Genomic DNA, 21,433 nt, shown 5'->3' on the forward strand with positions numbered 1-21,433 from the left:
TGTGGTTTTTTGTTGTTTGTTTTTTTTTTTTGCGTAGCTGTCACCACTCTGGCAGAATAAACAGTAGAGGCACTTCAGAGGTATTGCTCTGATTTTTAGGCTCACCACCTTCGCTATACCTGTCACAGATAGTATTATTTACTGACATACAGACATGACAAAGTCAGTAAAACACTTCCTATCTCAATTATTGTGAGAGAGAACTCTTAAGAAGAAAATGTGAACAGGGCAAATGCTACAATATATTTTAATATTTTTGCACATCTGTGTAATTGCTCTATAGTTATCCCCTGTTCTCCGTGGTTATTTACAACATTTAGAAAATATGGACTCTTATTCCTTTGCCATCCAAATAAACCTCAGCCTAAAGTGATCCTAATTGGAATGCCAAGAAGAGTTGCAGTTACCCTTGGAGTCATCTCAGCCTATCCAGACAAACTTTCTACATCAAATCCTCGATGGCAATAATGCTGCACTGATAAATGCTGGAGCCTGGATTTTTGCATGCACTGGGCAATTCTAAGCTGATGAATTTACTAATGCATCTGCTGGACAATTTACTCTTTTTGATGTCTCGGTCCTTTGAACTTTGGTAATTTTTCTGGATGAGTATTAGAGACTGTGTACGAATAAAATGTCTTTCAGACAAGGAAACTTAAAAGGTACGGGCATGAAGACACGTACGATATCCTGTGGGTTGTGTGGCTCATTCACAGGAAGCCACATCCTTTACAATTTGTTCAGGTGCACTGGTCAGTAAAACATCCCATGCAGGAAATTTATTGTGGTCGTAGGCAGTGTGCAGATATTCTTGTGGCGCAGAGTTCATGTTCATATCGGCTGTACTGATAATACAGAAGTATAATTGGGGATCTAGCACTGTATAATGGGATCTAGCACAGCCAAACATCACTGGAGGTACCAGAAAGCATTTGCACATTGTTCTGTCCTGACTTTCTCTAAGAAAATGGAAAATTCTGCCAGACTGGATTTTCTTCCTCATTTAATAATTTGAATGTAAGACAGTGTTTTGGCCTTCTTAAGTGTCAGAATGCTTGTGCTTTGTAGTGAATGGTTGGGGTACAATACCTCCCTTTCACTTGGACCCAAGAGTCTTATCAAAGCATTCCTGACTACATTGCCACCCTTACGAACCTTATCCAGCTGACCTTATAAATCAATTGGTTTATTTCCATTCCCCACGAAAATAGCTGAAGTCCTCTTCAAATATTTTCCTTTTTTCCATCACACATTCAAGCGTATCAGTCTTCTTCCCCCTCAGCTAATTTTAATTGGAGCGAAGTAAATGAATTTGTCTACCTGCAAGACTTTGCCAAAGTGAGTTCTTACAGGAAAATGAAGTGCAGCAGAAGAATGCATATTAAAGGAACATCTGAGAAATGTTATGGCACAGCTATCCAAGGTCACCTTGCTCCTGGATGAGAACTTCTAAGCAGAGGTTTAGTATGTCTTTTAAAGGCATTAAGAAATGCACTGTCCTGAAGCTAGCTGGAGAGATGGAGAATTTTTAGCTTCAACTGGACACCACAAATAGTCTCTATCTACTCCAGTGCAAAGTCAGATACATTATTTTAAAATCAGTTTGAGTTCACTTCGATGACTTTGGCACACGTTTCATTCTCCTGACTCAAATGAAAGCAGTAGCAAACAGGTAGGTACAGAAAAAATGAAACTAAGGAAACTATGTCCTATTTGATCGTGTCACCACTAAATTATAAACTCTACTTCGATTGACTTTCAGTTTCTTGATGACATACATTTAGACCTGATTTGAGAATCAGAATCTGGGTTGTAAACTGACAAATATACAATATAGCTGCTTTCAGGGTCAGGCCTAGATTTTCTGGTGGTTCTGCAAAATGCCAGTGAGATGGCCTCTTTGCTCTGCCGTGTTTCCTTTCCCTATAGAGCAAAACAAAACAAAAAGGCCTTTTATCTTTTATCCTTAGAAGTTTTCAGCAAGTTCTGTTTTGTCTCAGTAACTGAATTGTGGTATAAACTAATTGACAATCTAGCTGGTCAAGATCTAAGAGGGAGTTCATAAAAACATTTGCTTTAGATCTTCCTCCCACTGGATATTTGTGGAGGATTACAAAGCCAAAACAAGCAGAAAATAGAGCAACCATAGGTATGTAAAAAAATATACATTGCTTAGGCTTTTTAAACTGTCTGGGGGTTCATGATTCTGCAGGATTAATAAGTAACGTAGATATTGTAGCACACAGATTATTATCTAGCAAGTAGGTATTAGTAACTTGATCTAATAAAAGAGCTTAACGACTGAGCCTGGGCAATTGCTTTTCTTTTCACTCTTTTTCCCTTTTGTGTTTCATGACAGCATTCCTCATCTGAGTTCTTTTATCCAAAGAGTCTGGTTCTTCGCAGGCCACGCTCTGCAGAGGTTTGCGGTTGTGTTTTCATAGTGTTGATAATGGTCTTCTTTACTGAGAAGATTCTTCATTATTGTCATTCGCTGCGCTTGCTACTACTTCTGCCACACAGCTTTCCTGCTATCACTTGTCACTTGGGCACTGACGCTGTATTTTGCATCATGTGGTGCAGTGTTGTTTGTTAATTCTCACATTTTTTATTTAGTTTAATAAAATGCTTAAAATTAAATCTTTTTACATTCAGATGAGCTTTTTGGGGCTGTAGTATTGTTCTTCCAGTGTTACAGAAAGTTTTTCTTCTAAAACAAAAAATTAGAGTGCAAATATGAAGCAAATGAAAGTTGTGAAAAGTGATGATTAAAAACACAGTTTTTCATGAACAATGGCTCCTGCTCTTTAGGAAAAAAATGCCATCAGTTAAATCAGTTACTTTTTTGTATGTATTGACAACTACATATGAATACTTTAGTTGACAAAATACTTAGAAAATTCCAGGTTTGGTCATGTTTTATGTACTACCTGAGGGCATTTGCCTCTCCCTAATACGGGGCACATCCATGTCTGAGTTGGGAGGTCCTCCCTGTCCTCTTGATTCTGAACTTTCTACTTTCAGACTTCCTTGAGTTTTCTTTGCACCTACAAACACCACCCACTTCCATTTCTTCTCCTTCAGGGCAGTGCTTATTTATTAGTTGTGTCTGCTGCGGGGGGATGTGTGGCTGTACTGCTTGCAGGCACACCTGAGGTAGTGTTCGCATGATAACAAAGTAAGAACATACTAGTATGGACTTAGTACAGGCTAGCAGTAAGCAGACAGGCTGATAGAGTCCATGCCACTGGATTTCCATTGTTTCTGCTCGTGCTGCCTTCGCATCTTAATTGAAAAGTAGGCATAGTCATAACATCAGTCAGGGCAGGATATTTGTGTTAGACGCAGTCTGCAGGATAGTGTTATATGGTTGAATCCAATGCTGTGATTCAAGTGGGAGTTCATACAAGCCCTGTGCTCTTTGTCCTGCACAGTACTTTCGTCAGTTAACTTTGGATGTTGCAATGCTTTAGCCACTCTTGAACGCCAGTCTCTCTGTTAGCGACAGAAATACGTATCAAGAAAATACAGCTATAAAGGTGTGTTATCAGTGCTCCTAAGGAGGGCAATGTCTCTGCAGTCCCAGGGTTTATGGAATCAAATGTTGGAGCCTGAGGACATCAAACTGCAGGACCATTTCACTCATCTTTTAGGCCAGCGTAGTGGCTTTTTGCATTCAGCTTAGCATGCATGAGTCTGAGTTTCAGGTTCTGAAATCTGGGAGCCTTAGGATTAAAAAACCAAATCCTATCGAACGTATTAGAAAAGTATGCAAGGCAAAGTAGGAGCAACCCATATCAAAATAAAGGTATGTTCTCTTTCTTGCTGTGTAGACTATGTAGGATACAAATAGCTTAGGGCCAGATGAATATCGTCTTGTGTAAATTTGGTCAGTATTAAATTCTGTTTAGATTTAAATGCAGATTATACAAAATGTAATTCAAAGCAGATTTTGGCTTCAAGTGTTCTTCTGCAGAGTAGACACAAAGATGCTATCATTGCTGTTACTATAAAGATGGGCCAAAGGCTTGAATCTACATGAAAATTGTAGGTTGAAAATTGTTGGGTGAAATCCTGTGAATTCTCTGAGAAGTTTGCTGTTGAATTTAGTATGTTCTGGACTTCCCACTTTACTTTCTTCTGCTTTCCACTTAACTTACTCTTGGTGAAGGCTACTTTTGCATGAGTAGTCTTGTAAAAGTTTGTTTGGTAGCAATGTGCCTTCAGTGATTATGTGCTGAAAATTCATTCTCCTCTCTGGCCTTTGAAAGGACAGAAGGAAAGAAAAATTAGTTGTAACCTATTAATATGTGTGACTGTGTGAGTTTGAACTAAACCTGTTTACTAGTTTATCTTGATGTATCCATAGCGTAGGTTTTTTGAGGCAAAGAAAAAAGGAATGCATGCATTTGAAGGATCACTTTTCTAAGGAGAAGGGTGCAGTTAAACTAGCAGACAGGCACAATGAATGCTCTAACACTGGGATGCTTTATTGTTCTTATGTATGGCCATTGAAACTTACTGAAATCCATAGGAAGCCTGTGTTTAATGAACCCTGGTTCCAAGTCCTAAATAACTGTAAAACTTTGCAGTTGATGAAGCAGGTAGTCAGAGTGGCAAGTGTTGTACTGAGAACGCCAAATTCTTTGCTATTGCAAAATTCTATCTGCCTAGTAGAATAAATTACATCCTAATTTTCTATTAGTTTATTTATAAACATGCTTCACTTAAAGTAGCTTCTGAGGTTTAGAGAATTTGCTTAAGCTATAATGTTAAATGTTATTAAGTGAAAACATATTCATTCTTCTGCAGCTATTATCACCGCCTTGCATAATGAACTCTATCAAAAAACTAAGGCAGGTACTGTAAACAATGCTGACGATGCCTTTGTTAAACAACAGTGCATCCATTTGGCCAGATGTTCTTCAGATCAGTTTTGATTTGGTTGCCTGCACCTGTAAGTTTTTATAGAGCATGATTCTGAACATCTGTATTTGAGAAAGCCAGAGCCACCACATTGTAGCAGCATCTGAATGATGTGAATGGCTCTAGTGTGGAATTTTTTTTTTAAGAAGTTATTTATTTAGATGATGTGCCATGCATGATGACATGACAAACTGAAGTAAATGCAGATGAACATCTTAAGCTTTGCAATCTAATATCGAAATAACAAGTTAATCAATTTGGGGCATATGCATGGGTGATATGATAATTGAGCATTGAAATTCACAGTGAACCTAATAGGATGAGCATGACAGTTGGTGTTACCTCTACCAATATGCAAATGAAGTTGGTAAAGAACTTTTACGTTGAAGACAAATGCATGGAATGAAGAACAAAAATGTAAAAATAAGAAGTCTGTGATAAAGAGGGAAATATTGGGAAGTCTTGCAGATACTTTAGATGCTTTGTGATCTGATTCTTTCCTTTGGCTCCTTTAATGATATGCATGAATTTCTATTGACTGAATTTCTGTTGATTTTTTTCATGTACTTCATAGGCTTCCTATATCTGGTACAGTCATCCCATATTGATATATTTGCTACTGTTACATCCATTTGGGTGGAAGAGGAGGGAAAAAACAGATGACTCTTCTACTGTCAGAAAATGTGGAGAAAGGCCATGCACCAAAAGAAGAGAAAAAAAGATTAGTGTAGTTCTTCGTAGAAATTTGCTTTAGATTTCTCTGTACAAATGTGGTATTATGAAAAGCTCTATTTGAATCCTTCAAGAACAAGAACAATCACATAGAGTGTTCCAGGTCTGTTCGTAGAAGAAGTAAGGCAGCTTAACTTGTTTTGTCCCTGGGTAGAACAAGTGTCACAGGACTATCATGATGGAAGGAAGTACCTTTAAATTAATGCATTAATATTAAAGGGTGTTTCCTCTAATTTCTTTACCTGTCTTCTTCCAATAATGTGTGCAAGAGATGCTTGTGTGATATCTCCACTGAAGGTTAAAGGTTAAATCAGTGATAGCTGCTATTCCTGTTTCACCTGTGCTCCGATCAGCTCTCCTCTAGGGTGGAATTAACACCCCATTGCAGTTACATCAACAGAGAATTTGACCTCCACTGTGTCTCTTGCCACTTGTTTGAGATATAAAGCCACAGCAGTGGTGCACAGGGTCCGGGATTCTTGACTGCTAATGAAGATGTAATGTACAATCTAATAAAAACCATACCCCATCACAAATTTCCAGTCAGGAGCCAACCATAGCAGCTAAAAGTATGCCAAAGGAACAGCTTATATCAAGGAATCTTTAGTGTATGTTTGTTAAGGCAAACAGCACAAATGTTTTTAAGTGCAATGCAATTGTCTTTAGGGAAAAGTGCAAAGCTGTGAAGGATTCCAGACCATATGGGAGCAGCAGAGTAGGAAATAGCCATCTGCAATGGAAACGGCCTGTGTAATTCAAAACAAGAAACAGGGCAAAGTGAGGCAGGAAGGGTGAGTAGATGTAGAAGTCCTCATTTTCATGCACTGTCTTCAGGGGTATGTCGTAAACTTAAGCAAGACACAGGACTGGGGGCAAATAGGGGAGCCACAAAGTTCCAGGTCTTTTTGGATTAAGGAGAGGAGCGGTGTGTGCTCAGGCAGTGGCTGGCAGGATGCAGTCCCACCCAGGCAATGTGGAGCTTTGCAATAGACTGAAGGTAAAATTTATGTATGCAGGAAGAATTACAGAAAACTGGTTTTAAAGGGTGTCATATCTGGCTCATGGCCTTGTTAATGGGATGGTAATAAGGAACTTGGAGCAGAAACGCAGTGAGGAAATGAAGAACAGGTGCTACAACTTGCCAGTCTGTCCGAGAACTGCTCCTGTATTCTGGGGTTAAGAGCACCCAAGAAAGCTGTTAGCAGGATGTGGTTTAAATTATCTTCTTAAGGTGTCTAATTTTAATAAACAACTTCTCTAAAGTGATAAATGCAGGTGAATTTTTCTTTGCTGAAAAGCTTTTTAGCAGTGACATTAAAAGATGAGACTAAGGAGGTGGACCGAGGGCTGAGAATTTCTTGTTTTCTGAAGTGATTATAAAAGATCCTGAGCGAAGAGCAACCCAGAGGGCTTGTCAGGTAGGAAGAAGCTGTAACTGCCTCTAATGCTTAGTTTCCTACAACAGAGAGAATTGAGCAGACAGAACTCTTAAAGTATGTCTGCCAAAAGCCAAAAGTAACAGAGACACCCTTAACAGTACCTCAACTACTTAATACTGTTCCCTATGTTGTAATGAAAACAATTGTTTTCCATAGCAACTGCAACAACATGTTACATGTGTCTCCACTCAAACAGACAGTGGTGTGAAATGGCAGAATGGAAGGGGGAATAAAGTGTTTCTCAACAACAGCCTGATTTTCCAGCTTAATTCTTGTAACATTTCCATGAAACAAGTGGTCGTTGTTGATGTTTTTGCTTTGATTGCATCATGGGAGGAGCTTAAGGGCAGCTGAGAAATTTCTGTTCCCTTTTGGGAGGTAGGAATTTGCAGCTACAGAGAGAAAAGGAAAGAAACACATAAAGGTCCAGCTGAGAAAGTATTCTCAGACATGGTCTGGAGAGGATTTGTGACTGTGTCAGTCCATGGCCACATCTGCTCTCTGTTTGATCTGAATCTTCATGTTTTTTGGTGGAACATGTTCAAAGCCTTTTATTCTTCTGACCCTCCCTGAATGTGGTGATTTCATTTCCACAAATGAAGTCAGATAAAGCCTGCTGTATGATCCACCATTAGTCTTCAGCATTTTTTATACGATGGTTCCAATAGCTTTCCTGGCTATGAAATAAAAGGTAGAAAGACTCAGGTCTGTTGAAGGATCCTTTCGGGAAATGTATGCTGAGAGACACGAAAGGTCCAGTAGCCTTGTTGTGTTCAATCCAGATATTTCCTAAGAAAAATCAGTGAGCCAGGCTGTCAAACCTTGTTTCTCTTCAGTATATGCCTGAAGGTCCCTTAGTTCAATGTCACAAGCTGATGAGGTAAGGACTATTTACCAAGACTTTATTTTAGTGACTTTGAAGTATTTGCACTGCACTAGTGTCATCAGGGAGACCTGCTGATGTATTGCTTTGTGATAGGATTTGGTTCTTTCCAGTCAATTCAGGAGCAAAAATTGTTCATGGTTTCTCAGGTGCCAGTGGGATATTGTTGACTACCTTAATGTGTGTGCTGCACGCAAAATTGAGGAGTAATTGCCACAATAGCCTGGGTGACTTTTGAGCAAATAGATGTTTTTCAAATTCATGACATTCTCAGGATCCCCACAGCTCAGTGTTAAGTTATTTTATCTCCTCTCACAAAACTTCCCCTAGGGAACCGGTGTCTGTTTAATCCCAATGAAGTGTTGGAAAATCCTCTAAATGTGTTACAGCACTCACTCTGTAGGGGTGTGACTATTCTCGTGGATTTCAGTTTGCGGGACATTGTCATTAAACATCAGGACTTTTGCAGTATGGGGAATCATGAAATTTCAACCAACACTTCAGCTTTCATGTTGCGTCTGGATTGTGCTGCAGATGTAGGGAACAGCTTCAAGCCAAGGATTTCTGGTCCTTCTGCTTAGAAGGACCGAATTCAGTTCTGTATTCCTAATGGAAATCCAGTGATTGAACATCTGGAAAGTGACAACATGTGTGCTATGCTTCTCTCAACAGTTTTGTCTGCTGAACTGCTGGTACCTTTAGCTGTTTGTGAACTAACGTTTTCATAAAATGACCAGCAGGGCCTGTACCTTGTATGGCTCCTCGCAGTGTCTCTGACAGGTGTTGTTTGGTTTTGTTCATGATTGTTGTCAGTCTTTTATATTGTATGGTTTAGAAAACCTCCTTCCCTTCTCACAGCACTCCTTCCCCTACCAAAAAAAAAAAAGCCCACCTGACTCACAAGATCGTGAAATTTGCCAGAATGCTTGCATTTGTGTTGACATTTTTTCCTAAATTCAGTTAATTTCAAGATGTATGCAGATTTCTTCACTTAAAACCAAAATTGCCAATGTCAATGGCTTCAGGTTGCTCTGATAAGTAATTTTTTGTTTTTCAGCCTACAAGAGCATCATCAGAAAGCATTTATTCCAGACCAGGTTCCAGTATACCTGGTTCTCCAGGCCACACTATCTATGTAAGTATTCTGATGAATAAGCCACCGATCTCTTGCTTGCACATGAAATACTCCATGCTGACATAATTTTTATACTGATGCTAATGTCTTCATTCTAGTGGTTAAATTGTTACAATTCTTGTCATGATAGATGTAGTTTTTATAACTACAGAATTTCAAGAGCAGAGTAGGCCTTTTCCAGGTCACATGTCCCTTAGAAAGATACAGTAAATCTCTTGAAGTCACTTGGTGATGTGAAGAGGGACAGAAGGGAGACAGGTTATTTGACTTTGATAGGGGTTATGTGAGATCTGTGCACCTACCTCGTTGTCAGTTCTCGGGAGGTCTGCTGTCTGCAGTTGTAGGACATAGGTAGGAGGGTCACCCTGACTGATAGACCATCTTCTGTTTCAGAAGTCAGATGTTTTGGTTGTGGAAGGAAAGCGGTTTTTTATTTAAGAACAAAAATGATAGTAAGCATCTTTCTTTTACTAAACTAACAGTGCTGAAAACGCAAAGCTATTGTTATACTATTTTATTTGTGGTTACCTAAGATGTAGAGTTGAATATGATTCCTTCAGTAATCAAGCCTCCTTTTTCATTATTATAGAGGATCTCTTTCACTTCTTGGCCTCATTATTGGTACCTTTTCATCCCATAAGATCTTAGAAGTTAAAAGTGGAAATACATTAGCAGAAGTTTGGCCCAAAATTTTCAAAGGAATAATCTTTTTCTCCTCTTTTCATACCACTTTTCCAGGCATTTCAGTATTGTAACTATGAGTACCTTTTTTTTCTCTTGGCAGAGAAGTTCATAGGGTCAAAAAAAAAAAGTGGTCTGTTATTGCTGTACTAATCCAATTCTGAGGAAGAATATCAGTTCAAACATACTCGGGTGAATACAGAACAACACCTTCTCAGACTTGCTGTATTTCCATAACCTACACGTCCAAAAACTCACATCCATTTAAGGGTCCTGTTCCTTGAAAGTCCGTATAACTTTTGTCCTCATATAAAACAAGCTCACAGATAACCTGCACAAAACCCAAGGCAGAATTGGAAGATAACAGCTAAGGAAGAAAATCACAGTAGGCCAATTAGTGAGAGAGAGTCCATTACGAGGGGAGCAAAGATGAAAGTATGCTGGGAAGAAGAGGCAGACTACAGGGCAAACTTCCTTTTCTGTTACCTATGCATAATGCTGAATCACTGGCTTTATACATAACCTAAAGTTTACATCGGTGAAAATGCAGTGTAAAACACAGAAATTTATCAGTTATATGTATAATAATGCAGAAAAATTACCAAAATTACAAATCTCAAGTCCCAAGTTTGAGTTAAATACTAGTTCTTCAGTGCATATGAATGACAACAACAAAAATTAGCATATTAAAAATGTTTGCACTGCAGATACCAAAACACAGAACATATCCTGGAGAATTGCTGGTAATATCAACTTCATAAGCTGTAGCTTATGAAATTTAAGTGCTGCTCAACAGCACAATCTGTAGGGCAACATAATGGCCTAGACCAAGGTCTACAAAAATATCTATGGTCGTTTATATTGGATATATATAATGAGAAGAATATCCGGACATATTTGCAGCTCGTTAACAGACTGTGGTAAAAATATTACAGAAATTTCATACATTAATATACCTAAGTATTTTAAGGGTTAAATTGGCTTAAGGTATTTTGTTGTATCTATCTGGTGAGTAAAAACGCAACAGATTTGAGGCTATTTTAGAAAGCGAATTTCCTAACTATTTCAAACCTTACTTCTCAGTCAAAAAATGTTTTGTATTGTTTCTGATTTATGGCATTGTGTAACAACCATCAAGAGCGGGGGTTGTTAAGAGAGCTTGGGAAAGTAAATGCGCTTTAAACTGAAAATAGTAGGTGCTAGTACTCAGGAAGAATGGAACTGAATGTGAGTAGAAACAGATCAGCCTTGTTTCCTTGTGCAGCCTACTATGAATAAATAAAATATCTAGTAGAGGAGTTGCAAACCAATTTGAATATTCCCTTTCACTTTTAATCAGAAATTGTATTTCTGTAAGGTAGGTAAGAATGTATGATGATTTTTTTTAAAAGTCTTCTTTTAAGTAAAGAAAGATATTAGTTATCTAAACTATAAGTAAGGGCTCTTTCTAGCTCCTTCTAACAGGTGCAGCTGTCTTTGGAATTCATTTCCTACTTCCATTTTTTAACTAGTCAAGAGCTCCTTGCAGTTTTAGTGGAAAAAGTAGTCAATATTAGTACTATGTAGTATGCGGTTAGCAAGCAATGTATGCCCTACTCAGAAGCTTGGGTATAGGTTGAGTGATGAGTACAATGTAATAATTTCAGTTGGGAGTTTGGATACCCAGTCCTGACAAATAGTCCTGCTTCCCTTTTTGTTTCCTTGTAATAAGTTGTATTTCCTCTCTTATGCACAGTTATAAGTTAAATTTCTGTCTGTGGTCTTCTGCATGGAATCCTCCCATTATCTCTGTAATCTGCAAACTAAATTAATTTTATCACACATTTTACCTATGGGAAAACAAGAGCAGAAAGGTGAAAATACTTGCCTGAGGCCACAAAAAGAGTCAGTTGCAGAGCTGAAGTTTCCAGCTGACTACTGTGGAAAAGAAACTTTTGTATGAGATCTATATATGCCATGCTCTTTCTTTCCTAAAGTAAGAGAACACTGTGTGCTTTTGCAGAGGAGGCCTATTGGAGAAGAACAAGAAGCAATCACTTTGCGTGTAGAGTACCACGAAGGGTTTTCCATGGCAACAGTGTGACAACAAATACACAAAAATCATAAATTGTGTAAAACAGAAATTACCAATGCATTTGTGTAAGTTAATTTATGTTCTGTCTTTGACCTTCAGGCAAAAGTAGACAATGAAATCCTTGATTACAAGGATTTAGCAGCCATTCCCAAAGTCAAGGCCATTTATGACATTGAGCGTCCAGACCTAATTACTTATGAGCCATTCTACACTTCTGCCTACGAGGACAGACAGGAGAGACAGAGTCTTGGAGAGGTAATGACCTGACAAGCAACTCATTCTGCTATACGCTTTATTCAAAGCCTGCTTCGCTTCTATCCTCTTTTGAAACAGTTTCTGACTGACACTTCTAGATATTGTTGCTGCTGCTGTTCACAGTGCTTTTTGTCTGTTTGAGTTTAATGGGAACAATCGTGATCATGCCTCATGTGCGAAACCGCACAATTAAACACACAATTAAACACCTACAATAACACCAGCCGCTGGCAGAGGAATGGCAGGGGGGAGGCTTGGAGGCTGTCTGTATGTGCATTCTCATAACTCACATGGATGTCCTAGTCTTTGGGTATAGCAAAGTCCAGAACGTGAGGCAAAAGCCATCCTGCTGTTGTGCTGTGGAGCACTGATAATCGCGACAGAGTATGAGGAATACCACGATGTTCTGTGGCAGTAAAAGGATTAAGAGCAGTGGGATGCTTTCTCTCACACATGTTAAAGAGAAGTACGTTTCCGGAGCACTTTGCCAGACATACTGGATAAAATCTGAACTAGGTCAGAATGAAGTGCTCTTCCACCTGGGAAAGCAGGTTAGTTGTGTTATGGAAATAGCTGCCTCACATTTTAAACTGGTGACATTTAGTAAGGATTCTTGTATCCTGCAACGATAGGAAAAAAAGCTGTTTAATTTATTCTCTTAAATTTGTATTTCAAGATATCTTTCAGGTTTTAGGGTCCCCCAGTTTTCTCAGGTGAACTTCCATTGCTGCAATTACTATTCACATGGTTCCAGTGCAGATCATGAAGCAGGTTTTGTCATGTAATACCATCTGACTGGAAATCAGACTTCCCGAATGCAAATCTAAATGGACATGGAAATGAATTTACTTCCTTACAATCGCAGTGACTTTACTGACTGTAACTGAATTGAGTATGAAGATGAGCTGAGGAAAACGGAAGTACAGTAAATCATTCAGGCACCAGTGAAGATGCCCAGATCAGTTACTGATAATCTGCTTTCTTGGCAAAATGTTCTGCCCGCCAACGGATCAGAGCTGCCTCAGTTTTTCTCCTTTGTTCTGTAATATTTTATAGGATTAGTCTTTTAAATTATAACATGAGTTGGAAATTCAGAAGACTGTTCAGCTCGGGAATAATATAAGAGATAAACAGGTCAGAATAATTCAGAATTTCCCCTCTCAAATTTATGTCGGTAGTGAATCCAGCTGCCATCTGGTTCAAAACCACTGTGAGATGCATTGGTGACCTCTGACCAGTTCCAACAGGCCTGACCCGTTCCACAAAACTCTGTACAAACGCAAGTCTCTTGTTAGTCACAGAGCAGGAACTGATCTCACCCAGAGAAGGTGAACTATTTGTTAATCATTAGGGGGAAGCTTCTCACTGACAAAGCAGTGCATTGGAAGCTGATAAAGCAGTATGGTGGAAGCTGTGGGCTGTTATGCTTGTTCTGAGGATAAGCAAAAATCTTTGGCGTTTTCTTACCCCGTATTTTCACCAGCATTAAATCCAGTTGTGCTGGAAACAGAAGGGCTCTCACCTTCTTTTCAGAAGACTTGGGTTTTCCACCCAATGCTACTGCTGACTTCTGTCACCTTGGGCAAGTTACCTCACCTCTTTGTACCTGTTTCTCCTCCCTTCCCTTGCCCTAATGAGAACACAGGCCCATTGGGGTGGAGTCATCTTTTACTTTGTGTTTGTGTTGTGGTAATCAAGTGGCAACAAACTTGGTGCTTCATACATCAGTCACCGTCATCTTTAAAAAGCAAAGGAGGTGACATGTTTAGTCATGGCAGGGATTTGCAGATTTTGAGTGATTTAACCTGCATTCTCTCTGCAAAGTGTGTGTATGTGGTGGTGTTAAATAAAAGGGGAGCCTGAATTTAAACTTGTACACTAGAAATGCCCTTCACTAAAAAGAAAAAATAACCAAACTCAGCTAAGAAAGATTTCTGGATGTACAAGGGAGATATACAAGAGCCACCAAAGTTAATCCAGTAGTGGAGACAAACCTTAGTTACAGGGAACGGGCTGCAAGAAAATTGTATACTTTAGCCCCTGAAAGTGAGAAGACACAGCATGAGAATTTCTTCTTTATTGCAATGGAAGGGAAATGCTTTGAAAAGTTTCTCACTCATGAGCTCTCTTGTTCAATGAAATCCCAATCTTGTTTTTTCCGAAAGTCTGTGATGAAAGATGTTTTCACGTAGCACCATCTAGCGGCACCAGGCATTTTAGGTACAGGTACGCCAGCAGTTGGCCAGAGAAGTGATAGACAGCCTATGAAGAGGTGGTTTAGCTTTAATATAAAAGAGATTAAGAAATACTAAATGAGATCTGTAAAGAAATTTTCTTCTACTGAGGCTGACCCTAAATGTAGTGATAACGTTTCCAGAAACTGTTAGTTATTCAGGTTCTTCATGTCCTATAACTTCTGCCTTGCTAGCAGCAACCTGATTAGTGCTGAAATGGTCTTTTCTCAGCTCTGACTTTTGCTGCATAAATATTGAGAGAAGCAGCATTTTACCTGCGTGTCCTTTGTTTCTAGTATTCTGTCTGTTGAAAGCATTGAATGTCTCTAACAGCTTCCAGTAAACAAGCTATTGTAAAATGAGAAAATTAATTTTTCTAATGTGATAAATGCTTCAAAACGGAGCAGGCATCCCACCTGGTAGTTCAATAAAAAGACAGTTAAAATAAGATTGCTTCAAAATGCTGGAACTACTGTTATAAAATGACACCTGTAAAAGTTTGCAGAAATATCCCAGAGCACAAAGTGACCTGTACGACTTCAGGTATTAGAGCAGCCCCTTAGATCTCAAAGTAATAGAGCATTGAGCCTTTTGCAGTGAGTATAAGTTTTACTGTAAATTTCGTCAGAACAGGCTCTCTACCCAGACTTTTTTTTTTTTAAGCATCTGAATTCATTACGGTCTATTTCCACTGGTTTACTGTTCTGGAACTGAGCTGTTGCTTCTCAGCTGGCTGCACGGTGTATTTCAAACTGACTACTGTAGACTTCTGTGATAGACCAGATTTTAAAAGACCTCATAACCCTGAAGAACCAAGCATTCTGTGGCAGACTCAGAGTTTGAGATATGGCAGTTCACCTATGCATGATAAAACAGTAAGTTGGCTGCAGAGTGTGGTTCCATTTCCCAAAAAGCAACGAGATGATGTGAGATGGTGATGGAGTAAAAATACATGAAAGGTTGGTCGTGGATCCAGCACAGTACTTTCTGGGATGCCTTCCCAGTCTTAGATTCCTGTGACTACCTTTTACAGTAGTCATTACCTTAGCATGTAGGCCACCACAGCAGATTATGGAAATTAGTTTATATACAGTAACACATAAATTACTAGGAGAAAATATGGGAACGCACACCACAACATGTGCTTTTTTCATTCACATTGGCAGTTTTAGGTTAGCTCTCAGGTTTGTTGAGAATGATGCTACAAAGCATTGTGTGCGATATATTCCATGTGGAGCAAAGTTTTTATGGCTGCTGCTGTTAGATCTATAATGAAATGGTGTTCTGCTCTAGAACTTGTGCAGTTATAAGGATTAGGAAAACAGGAATGTAAAAGACATTCAAGGCTTTGATGGAAAGTAATGAAAGCAGTCTTTAAAAAGCTTTATGGAAACTTGCTGAAAAGGAGGTGTTCTGTACTCAAATGAAAAATGTCACTCCTTTGTTTGGACACTTTGCATTCACAGTGTCGCTAGCTCCATGAGAGATAATGGTGTCTCAATCCAAAAGGTATAGCTGGATATTTATTACCAGAAATTATGCATATCTTTTACACTGCTGCTGTTGTATATTATTTTAACAGACTAGCATCAGCAGTTTTACTTCTGAGACATTATCTTAATAGCTGTATCATTCCATAATAATTGTGGTCTTATTTAAAAGAATAATCTCTTGCCCAGTTTATTATGGCAAGTCAGTAATATGGAAGTTTAGTGCATAAAGAAAATAATTAAATCCTGATCTTCCAGCTTCAAATTGTCTTGAGATTAAAGGGCACATAACTGGTAATTATACATAATCTTTATTCTTTTTGATACCATCAACCTATGCATGTTCTTATGCTTCATTTCTAAAGGTCTTTCTTGCCTCAGTTTCCCTATATCTGTAATAGAAGCTTTTCATAATGTTGTGCATATTTCTGCCCACTGGCCTTTGTGCAGTTCTTTCAATGCACACGCTTGTAACTCCTGTCTGTTCTCCTTATGTAAACACTGAAGAACACAGATATTTAAAGGAGATCATATCAAAGAAATGTTGATGACAACTGTGTACTCCTTTGCATGGGTATGAAATGTAAGGCCTTGGGGAGAAGCACATTTTTGCCAGAGTATGTGTATTGGAGGAAAAACATGCTTCATCCTGGAAGTTATTCTGTATTTCTGATGCCATGCAAAGCTCTGAGTTAAGATTATTTACTTTTGATTTCCACTTTAAAGATTTCTTCATAGCAAGCATGGTTATTAAATTAATAACCCTTTCTGATTTTGATCTTCACAGCTATGTTTTAATTACCACAATGATTAGATGGCTGAGAGATGATGTTGCATGATATTTGACTGAATTAATCACGCTCATAAAGATTCTCCCAGAAACGTTAATTGCTTCAGTGATTTATGGACCGGTTCCTGAGCAATGTGGAAAAAGCAAGTTCCAGTGCTGCAATGGCCTCAGTAATTTCTACATTGCCGTTTCACGTTGCCATATATCCATGCAGCAATATTTAGATTGACATTTTCTGGCCTAGCACATGCAACGATGTTTTGGTAACCTTATCTTTATGTCTTTGCAGTCTCCGAGGACATTATCACCTACCCCTTCTGCAGAAGTAAGTTTGGTGGAACCTTTGGGGGCAGTATTTTACTGGGATTAGAATTATCCACTTCAGCAAATGTAGATGTTGATATTATTATTTTTTTTTTATCAGTCTGATCCATCTCTGTTTGCCACATAGACATGTTTTCTGAATATTGAAGCTTAACAAAATATAACTCTAAAAAGAAAACATTAAGTTCTTATCGACAGATTGGACAAAAAATGAGCTACTACTACTACCCGTTTGTTGTCTATAAAGCAGAGTCATTTCTCCAGCAGAGGTCCCTTCTTGTACACTCATTCTTCTTGTGGCACAGGCAGACTCAGATCTCAGGAGCTGGATGATTTAAATGAGCTTAAATGCTGCTCTAAGCATCTAAATATTAAGCCATATTTGCTACTAAAATATTTGCAGTTTTGTCTTGAAGGAAACATAACTATGGTTTGGTTTTGCTTTTCCCTAGGGGTTAATTTGAACATCACAATAACATGAAACATTTGGGAAGTCATTTCTCAGGATACAATAGATGCTGTTGCAGAAGCACTATCATTTTGGGGCTGGGGAATGTTGCTTATTTGCAATATAAAAGTTGTAGTGATTGCGACATGTTAAAAAAGTAACTATAAAATTTCTTGTAAATCTTCATGCATTAACATCAGTCCTGTCCCTTTTGTCCTTGCTTGGTTTGCTTGGGGGGCGGGGAGGGGGGATTTTTTTGTTTGTTTTGAGGTGGTTTGGTTTTTTGGGGTTTTTAATGGCTTACCCCACCCCCCCCACCCGGAAACCAGATGAATTTAATTACATACAAAAAGGTGTCATGTTTTAACCAGGCTAGATAGGGCTTTGAGCAACCTGGTCTAGTGGGCGGTGTCCCTGCCCATGGCAGGGGGGTTGGAACTAGGTGATCTTTAAGGTGCCTTCCAACCTAAACCATTCAATGATTCTATGTTTTCAGATATAAAGGGAATCTAATTTTCATACTAAATACGTTTTGATGTAGCTAGTCAAGACACATGGTAAATTAACCCACAGACAGCTCTGTGCTGCAGCTATTGAACTCTTGCTGGTCTCCAAATTAGCTAGCTGAAGGCTAGCTCATGTATCTTGTGCGGTACGCTGCATACTCTGAATGTACAGACATACTCTATGCAGCTGCCCTTATGGAGTCACGGGAATGTGGGAAAATTTAGGATTATATAGAATTTAATAGAAATTAGAGGTGGAGTTGGAACTTCCCAAGATTGAACTCTGACCCAAATTATAAAAATGGATTGGAGTCTTTGGAACAGGTCATTACAGAACAGTAATAATGAAGAAAGTTGAAAGCTTAAGGGATATTATTTTGGTAGCTTCTGCTGATGTTTTCAGATCCATGAAAGTTAAGTGCTGCTAAAAATGTGTAATGTGCGTTTACATTTATTAGTGAATGATTCTATTCTGCAGGGTTATCAAGATGTTCGGGATCGCATGATTCACAGGTCTACTAGTCAGGGCTCTATTAATTCTCCAGTGTACAGTCGTCATAGCTACACACCCACCATGTCACGTTCCCCCCAGCATTTCCACAGACCTGGTAAGGGCAACTGCCTTAGAACTATATGTAAAACCATTGTTCTTTATTATGTCGCTTAGTAGTGCAGCAAAGCACTTGTTTGTCTTAGCAGTAAAAATTGAGGACGGAAAAATTGTTGCATATTTTCATAGCTCCTTTTCTACCTGTTTTTTTTGTTCTTGATTGATGTAGTCTTTTGGACTAGGCTGATGAGTGTTTCTTACAGCCTAAATATGGATCTTCTGGTTTTGTTTCTGATTAATTATGTTTTAAATCTTTGTATGTTTCTGAAAGTGAGCAAAAACTTGCAGCAGTGAATCACAAACTTCCTTCTGGAATTTGGGAAAAGTATCGCATATTGGAAACAAAAGTTGTGGCTTGACTATACAGAAATCAATAATGTAGGAGTCCTCCCTCCTAAAAACCCATTCATTTAAAGATTGGTGCAGCCATGGAATCTCACATTCAGCAGCAAAACCCCCAGATATTCCAAATTGCTACTCATTTTTTAAAACAGACTCATGGTTCGCCAAGTAGATTTCTTAATTAAAGCCATAGGCGATTGCCTGGGAACATTTAAAAAACAGAAACTTCATTTTGTAGTTTAGCAGTGATGTAAAAGTTCTATGTATACTATAGAAAATGTAGAAGTCATTCAGGTTCCCAGTGCATTCAAAATTACTGGTTGTGTATATAAAAGCAAGATATGAAAATGAACTGTTCATCCACACCCAAATTGCATAAAAAATTATCTCTAAATGCTATTCATTGAATACTTTTCAAGACCGATTTTATTGTTTATGGCAATGAATTAAATCTTTGTGATCTGTTTTTAAATTAAATGATACAATCATGCAGTTCCATCTTCCTTGGTGATTACAGCTGAACAGTTGGGATGCCAAAAGCCCATATACAAATGGAGCTGCATTTTTAAAATTAAAGATTTATAATAGAGCCACCACTGTGGAGCTTGAATGCTGTAGCCGTTTCCTAGTGGGGGTGGGCTGAAAGCAGCTAATTGTGTCTGTCAGTGAATGCCTTATTTAAAGGACCCAAGGGAGGTGGGACAGAAGCAAATTGTGTCTGATACTAAGTGCTGACAACATGACTGTGTTTTAAGATGACGTTACAACTGAAACCGAAAGGACTTAAAAGCATGAAAAAGCTGCAAACTTCTGTCTCTTGATTCTGGCAATTCTGAGGGGACTTTTGCATTTGTATTAGTTGTATCAGGGATATGAACAAATCCAGGCCCTATTCCAGACTTTACTGTGATACTTTATTGTCTGTGTTCAGTCAAGGACCTTCCCCAGAAGCAGTCTCTGTTTATGTAACTCTTGTGATGGGCGGATGGGCTCAAGCCAGAGTTTGGATCCAAATGTAAAATCTTCAAGAGTTTGCAGCCTGGGGGATTTTCTGAGAAGATATTTGTTCTAACTTATCTCTGTTCAGATGATCTCATCTTTGGCTCACCTGTTTGTTTCTCATATGACACAGAAGTAATTCTGTAGAATTTATCATTTTGATCTTTGCTGCCCTGCTTTGGGGTAATTGTTAACGCTACTTTATCATTTTCCTACAGTAATTATTCACTTTTAATAACAGGACATGTATATTTACCATTTTTCTTCTAATGGCACTTCTTATCATCATGTTATTTGCAAGAATAATTTCTCTCTGAATAAACCCAGTGACCCCAGATAACTTCTCTTTGGTTTCCAGCTAGCCCTTGAGAGAGAAGTGAACCACTGTGTTGACGTTGTCAGCATAAGGTTCTTCAAAAATTTGAGTGCTACAAGTTTTGAAAAAGTTTGCAGCCTTTTCCTCCTGCAGTGCCCTAGCTGATGTTGGCAGCATCTTTGGAATGTTTTAAAACAATAGAAAACAGCTTGCATGCCTGTTGACTGACATTTTTTGGTCAGGCGCTTTTCAAAACAGCTGCTTTCTTAACTAATTGAGCATCAATGTTTGTGATGTTTGCATGCTGGTAGCAGACTACTTTTTGGTAACAAGGCATAGATCAGAAGCTTGTTAAGCCAATAAATGTTATGCCAAATTAGCGATGCAGTTCAATCTGAGCCTCTCTTCTAATACTTCCTGTAATTTTGTCTAACATTTATGAACCCTTCGGTACGTCTTTAACCTTTTTTATTTTTCTCCTTCCTTCTTTTCAGAATCCTAATTGTTCAATGCCTTTTTTTTTCTTCCTTTGAAGCCTCCTTCCCTGCCTTTCTCTTATTGTTTTTCTTTGTTTTCATTTTGTTCTGCCCCCCGATTCCCTGCTGCCGCAGAGCTGCTCTCTACTGGTGTGCAGCGGTTGTCTTACCTGCGCACTAGCAGTCTCAGCTCCACCCACCATGACTCCCGCCCCAACTCCCCCTTCCGACACCACTTCATCCCCCATGTCAAAGGTAAGGAGCCAGGCCTCCCCAGGGAGTACCCTCCAGGCTGGAGATTTATTAGCATTCTGGCAAGGCTAATAAGGTGTATCTCCATAAGGTTGTCATTGGCTGTATAGCTGAGCATGCCTCGAAATGTGCCATTACACTTAAAACGACGTTAGAATAGACATAATGTCCTTTTTTTGGAGGAAATATGTCATTTCTAAGGGCCCTAGTTGAAGAGTTGTCAAGCAATTACCGATTAGGAATATACAGGAGAGCATTATCGTTTACTTTTTAGAACCTATATGTGCCTAATTTAGCTTATTTCTAAAGCAGTGCATAACAATCACTACAGCAGTTAACATATCAAATTTAATTATTATTTCCACATTCTTAAAACATGCATTTAAAAATTGACCACAAATATTGCCTGGGTGAGAGCAAGGTGATTGAAAATATGGAGGAGAAAACAAAAAGGATTATATAAAGATTAATGGCAACAAGAAAGTTAATCGTTGTTAATCACATTGGCAATAATTAGTGCC

At 38.7% G+C, this 21,433-nt stretch overlaps 1 protein-coding gene across 2 annotated transcripts in view; it reads left to right on the plus strand.

Annotated features, from left to right (window-relative positions):
• Positions 1-21,433, plus strand: part of ABLIM1 (actin binding LIM protein 1) — a 106,798-nt gene that overhangs the window by 60,592 nt on the left and 24,773 nt on the right. The window contains exons 8-12 of one of the 2 annotated variants that reach the window (XM_082486134.1): positions 9,038-9,115; positions 11,970-12,125; positions 16,929-16,964; positions 18,396-18,525; positions 20,796-20,915. In XM_082486134.1, the coding sequence (XP_082342260.1) occupies positions 9,038-9,115; positions 11,970-12,125; positions 16,929-16,964; positions 18,396-18,525; positions 20,796-20,915 (520 nt within the window). The remainder of the gene's footprint in view (positions 1-9,037; positions 9,116-11,969; positions 12,126-16,928; positions 16,965-18,395; positions 18,526-20,795; positions 20,916-21,433) is intronic. The other variant, XM_082486133.1, reaches the window with a different exon arrangement.

The sequence above is a fragment of the Vanellus vanellus genome (assembly GCF_965231255.1).
Source record: "Vanellus vanellus genome assembly, chromosome: 7".
Taxonomy (NCBI): domain Eukaryota; kingdom Metazoa; phylum Chordata; class Aves; order Charadriiformes; family Charadriidae; genus Vanellus; species Vanellus vanellus.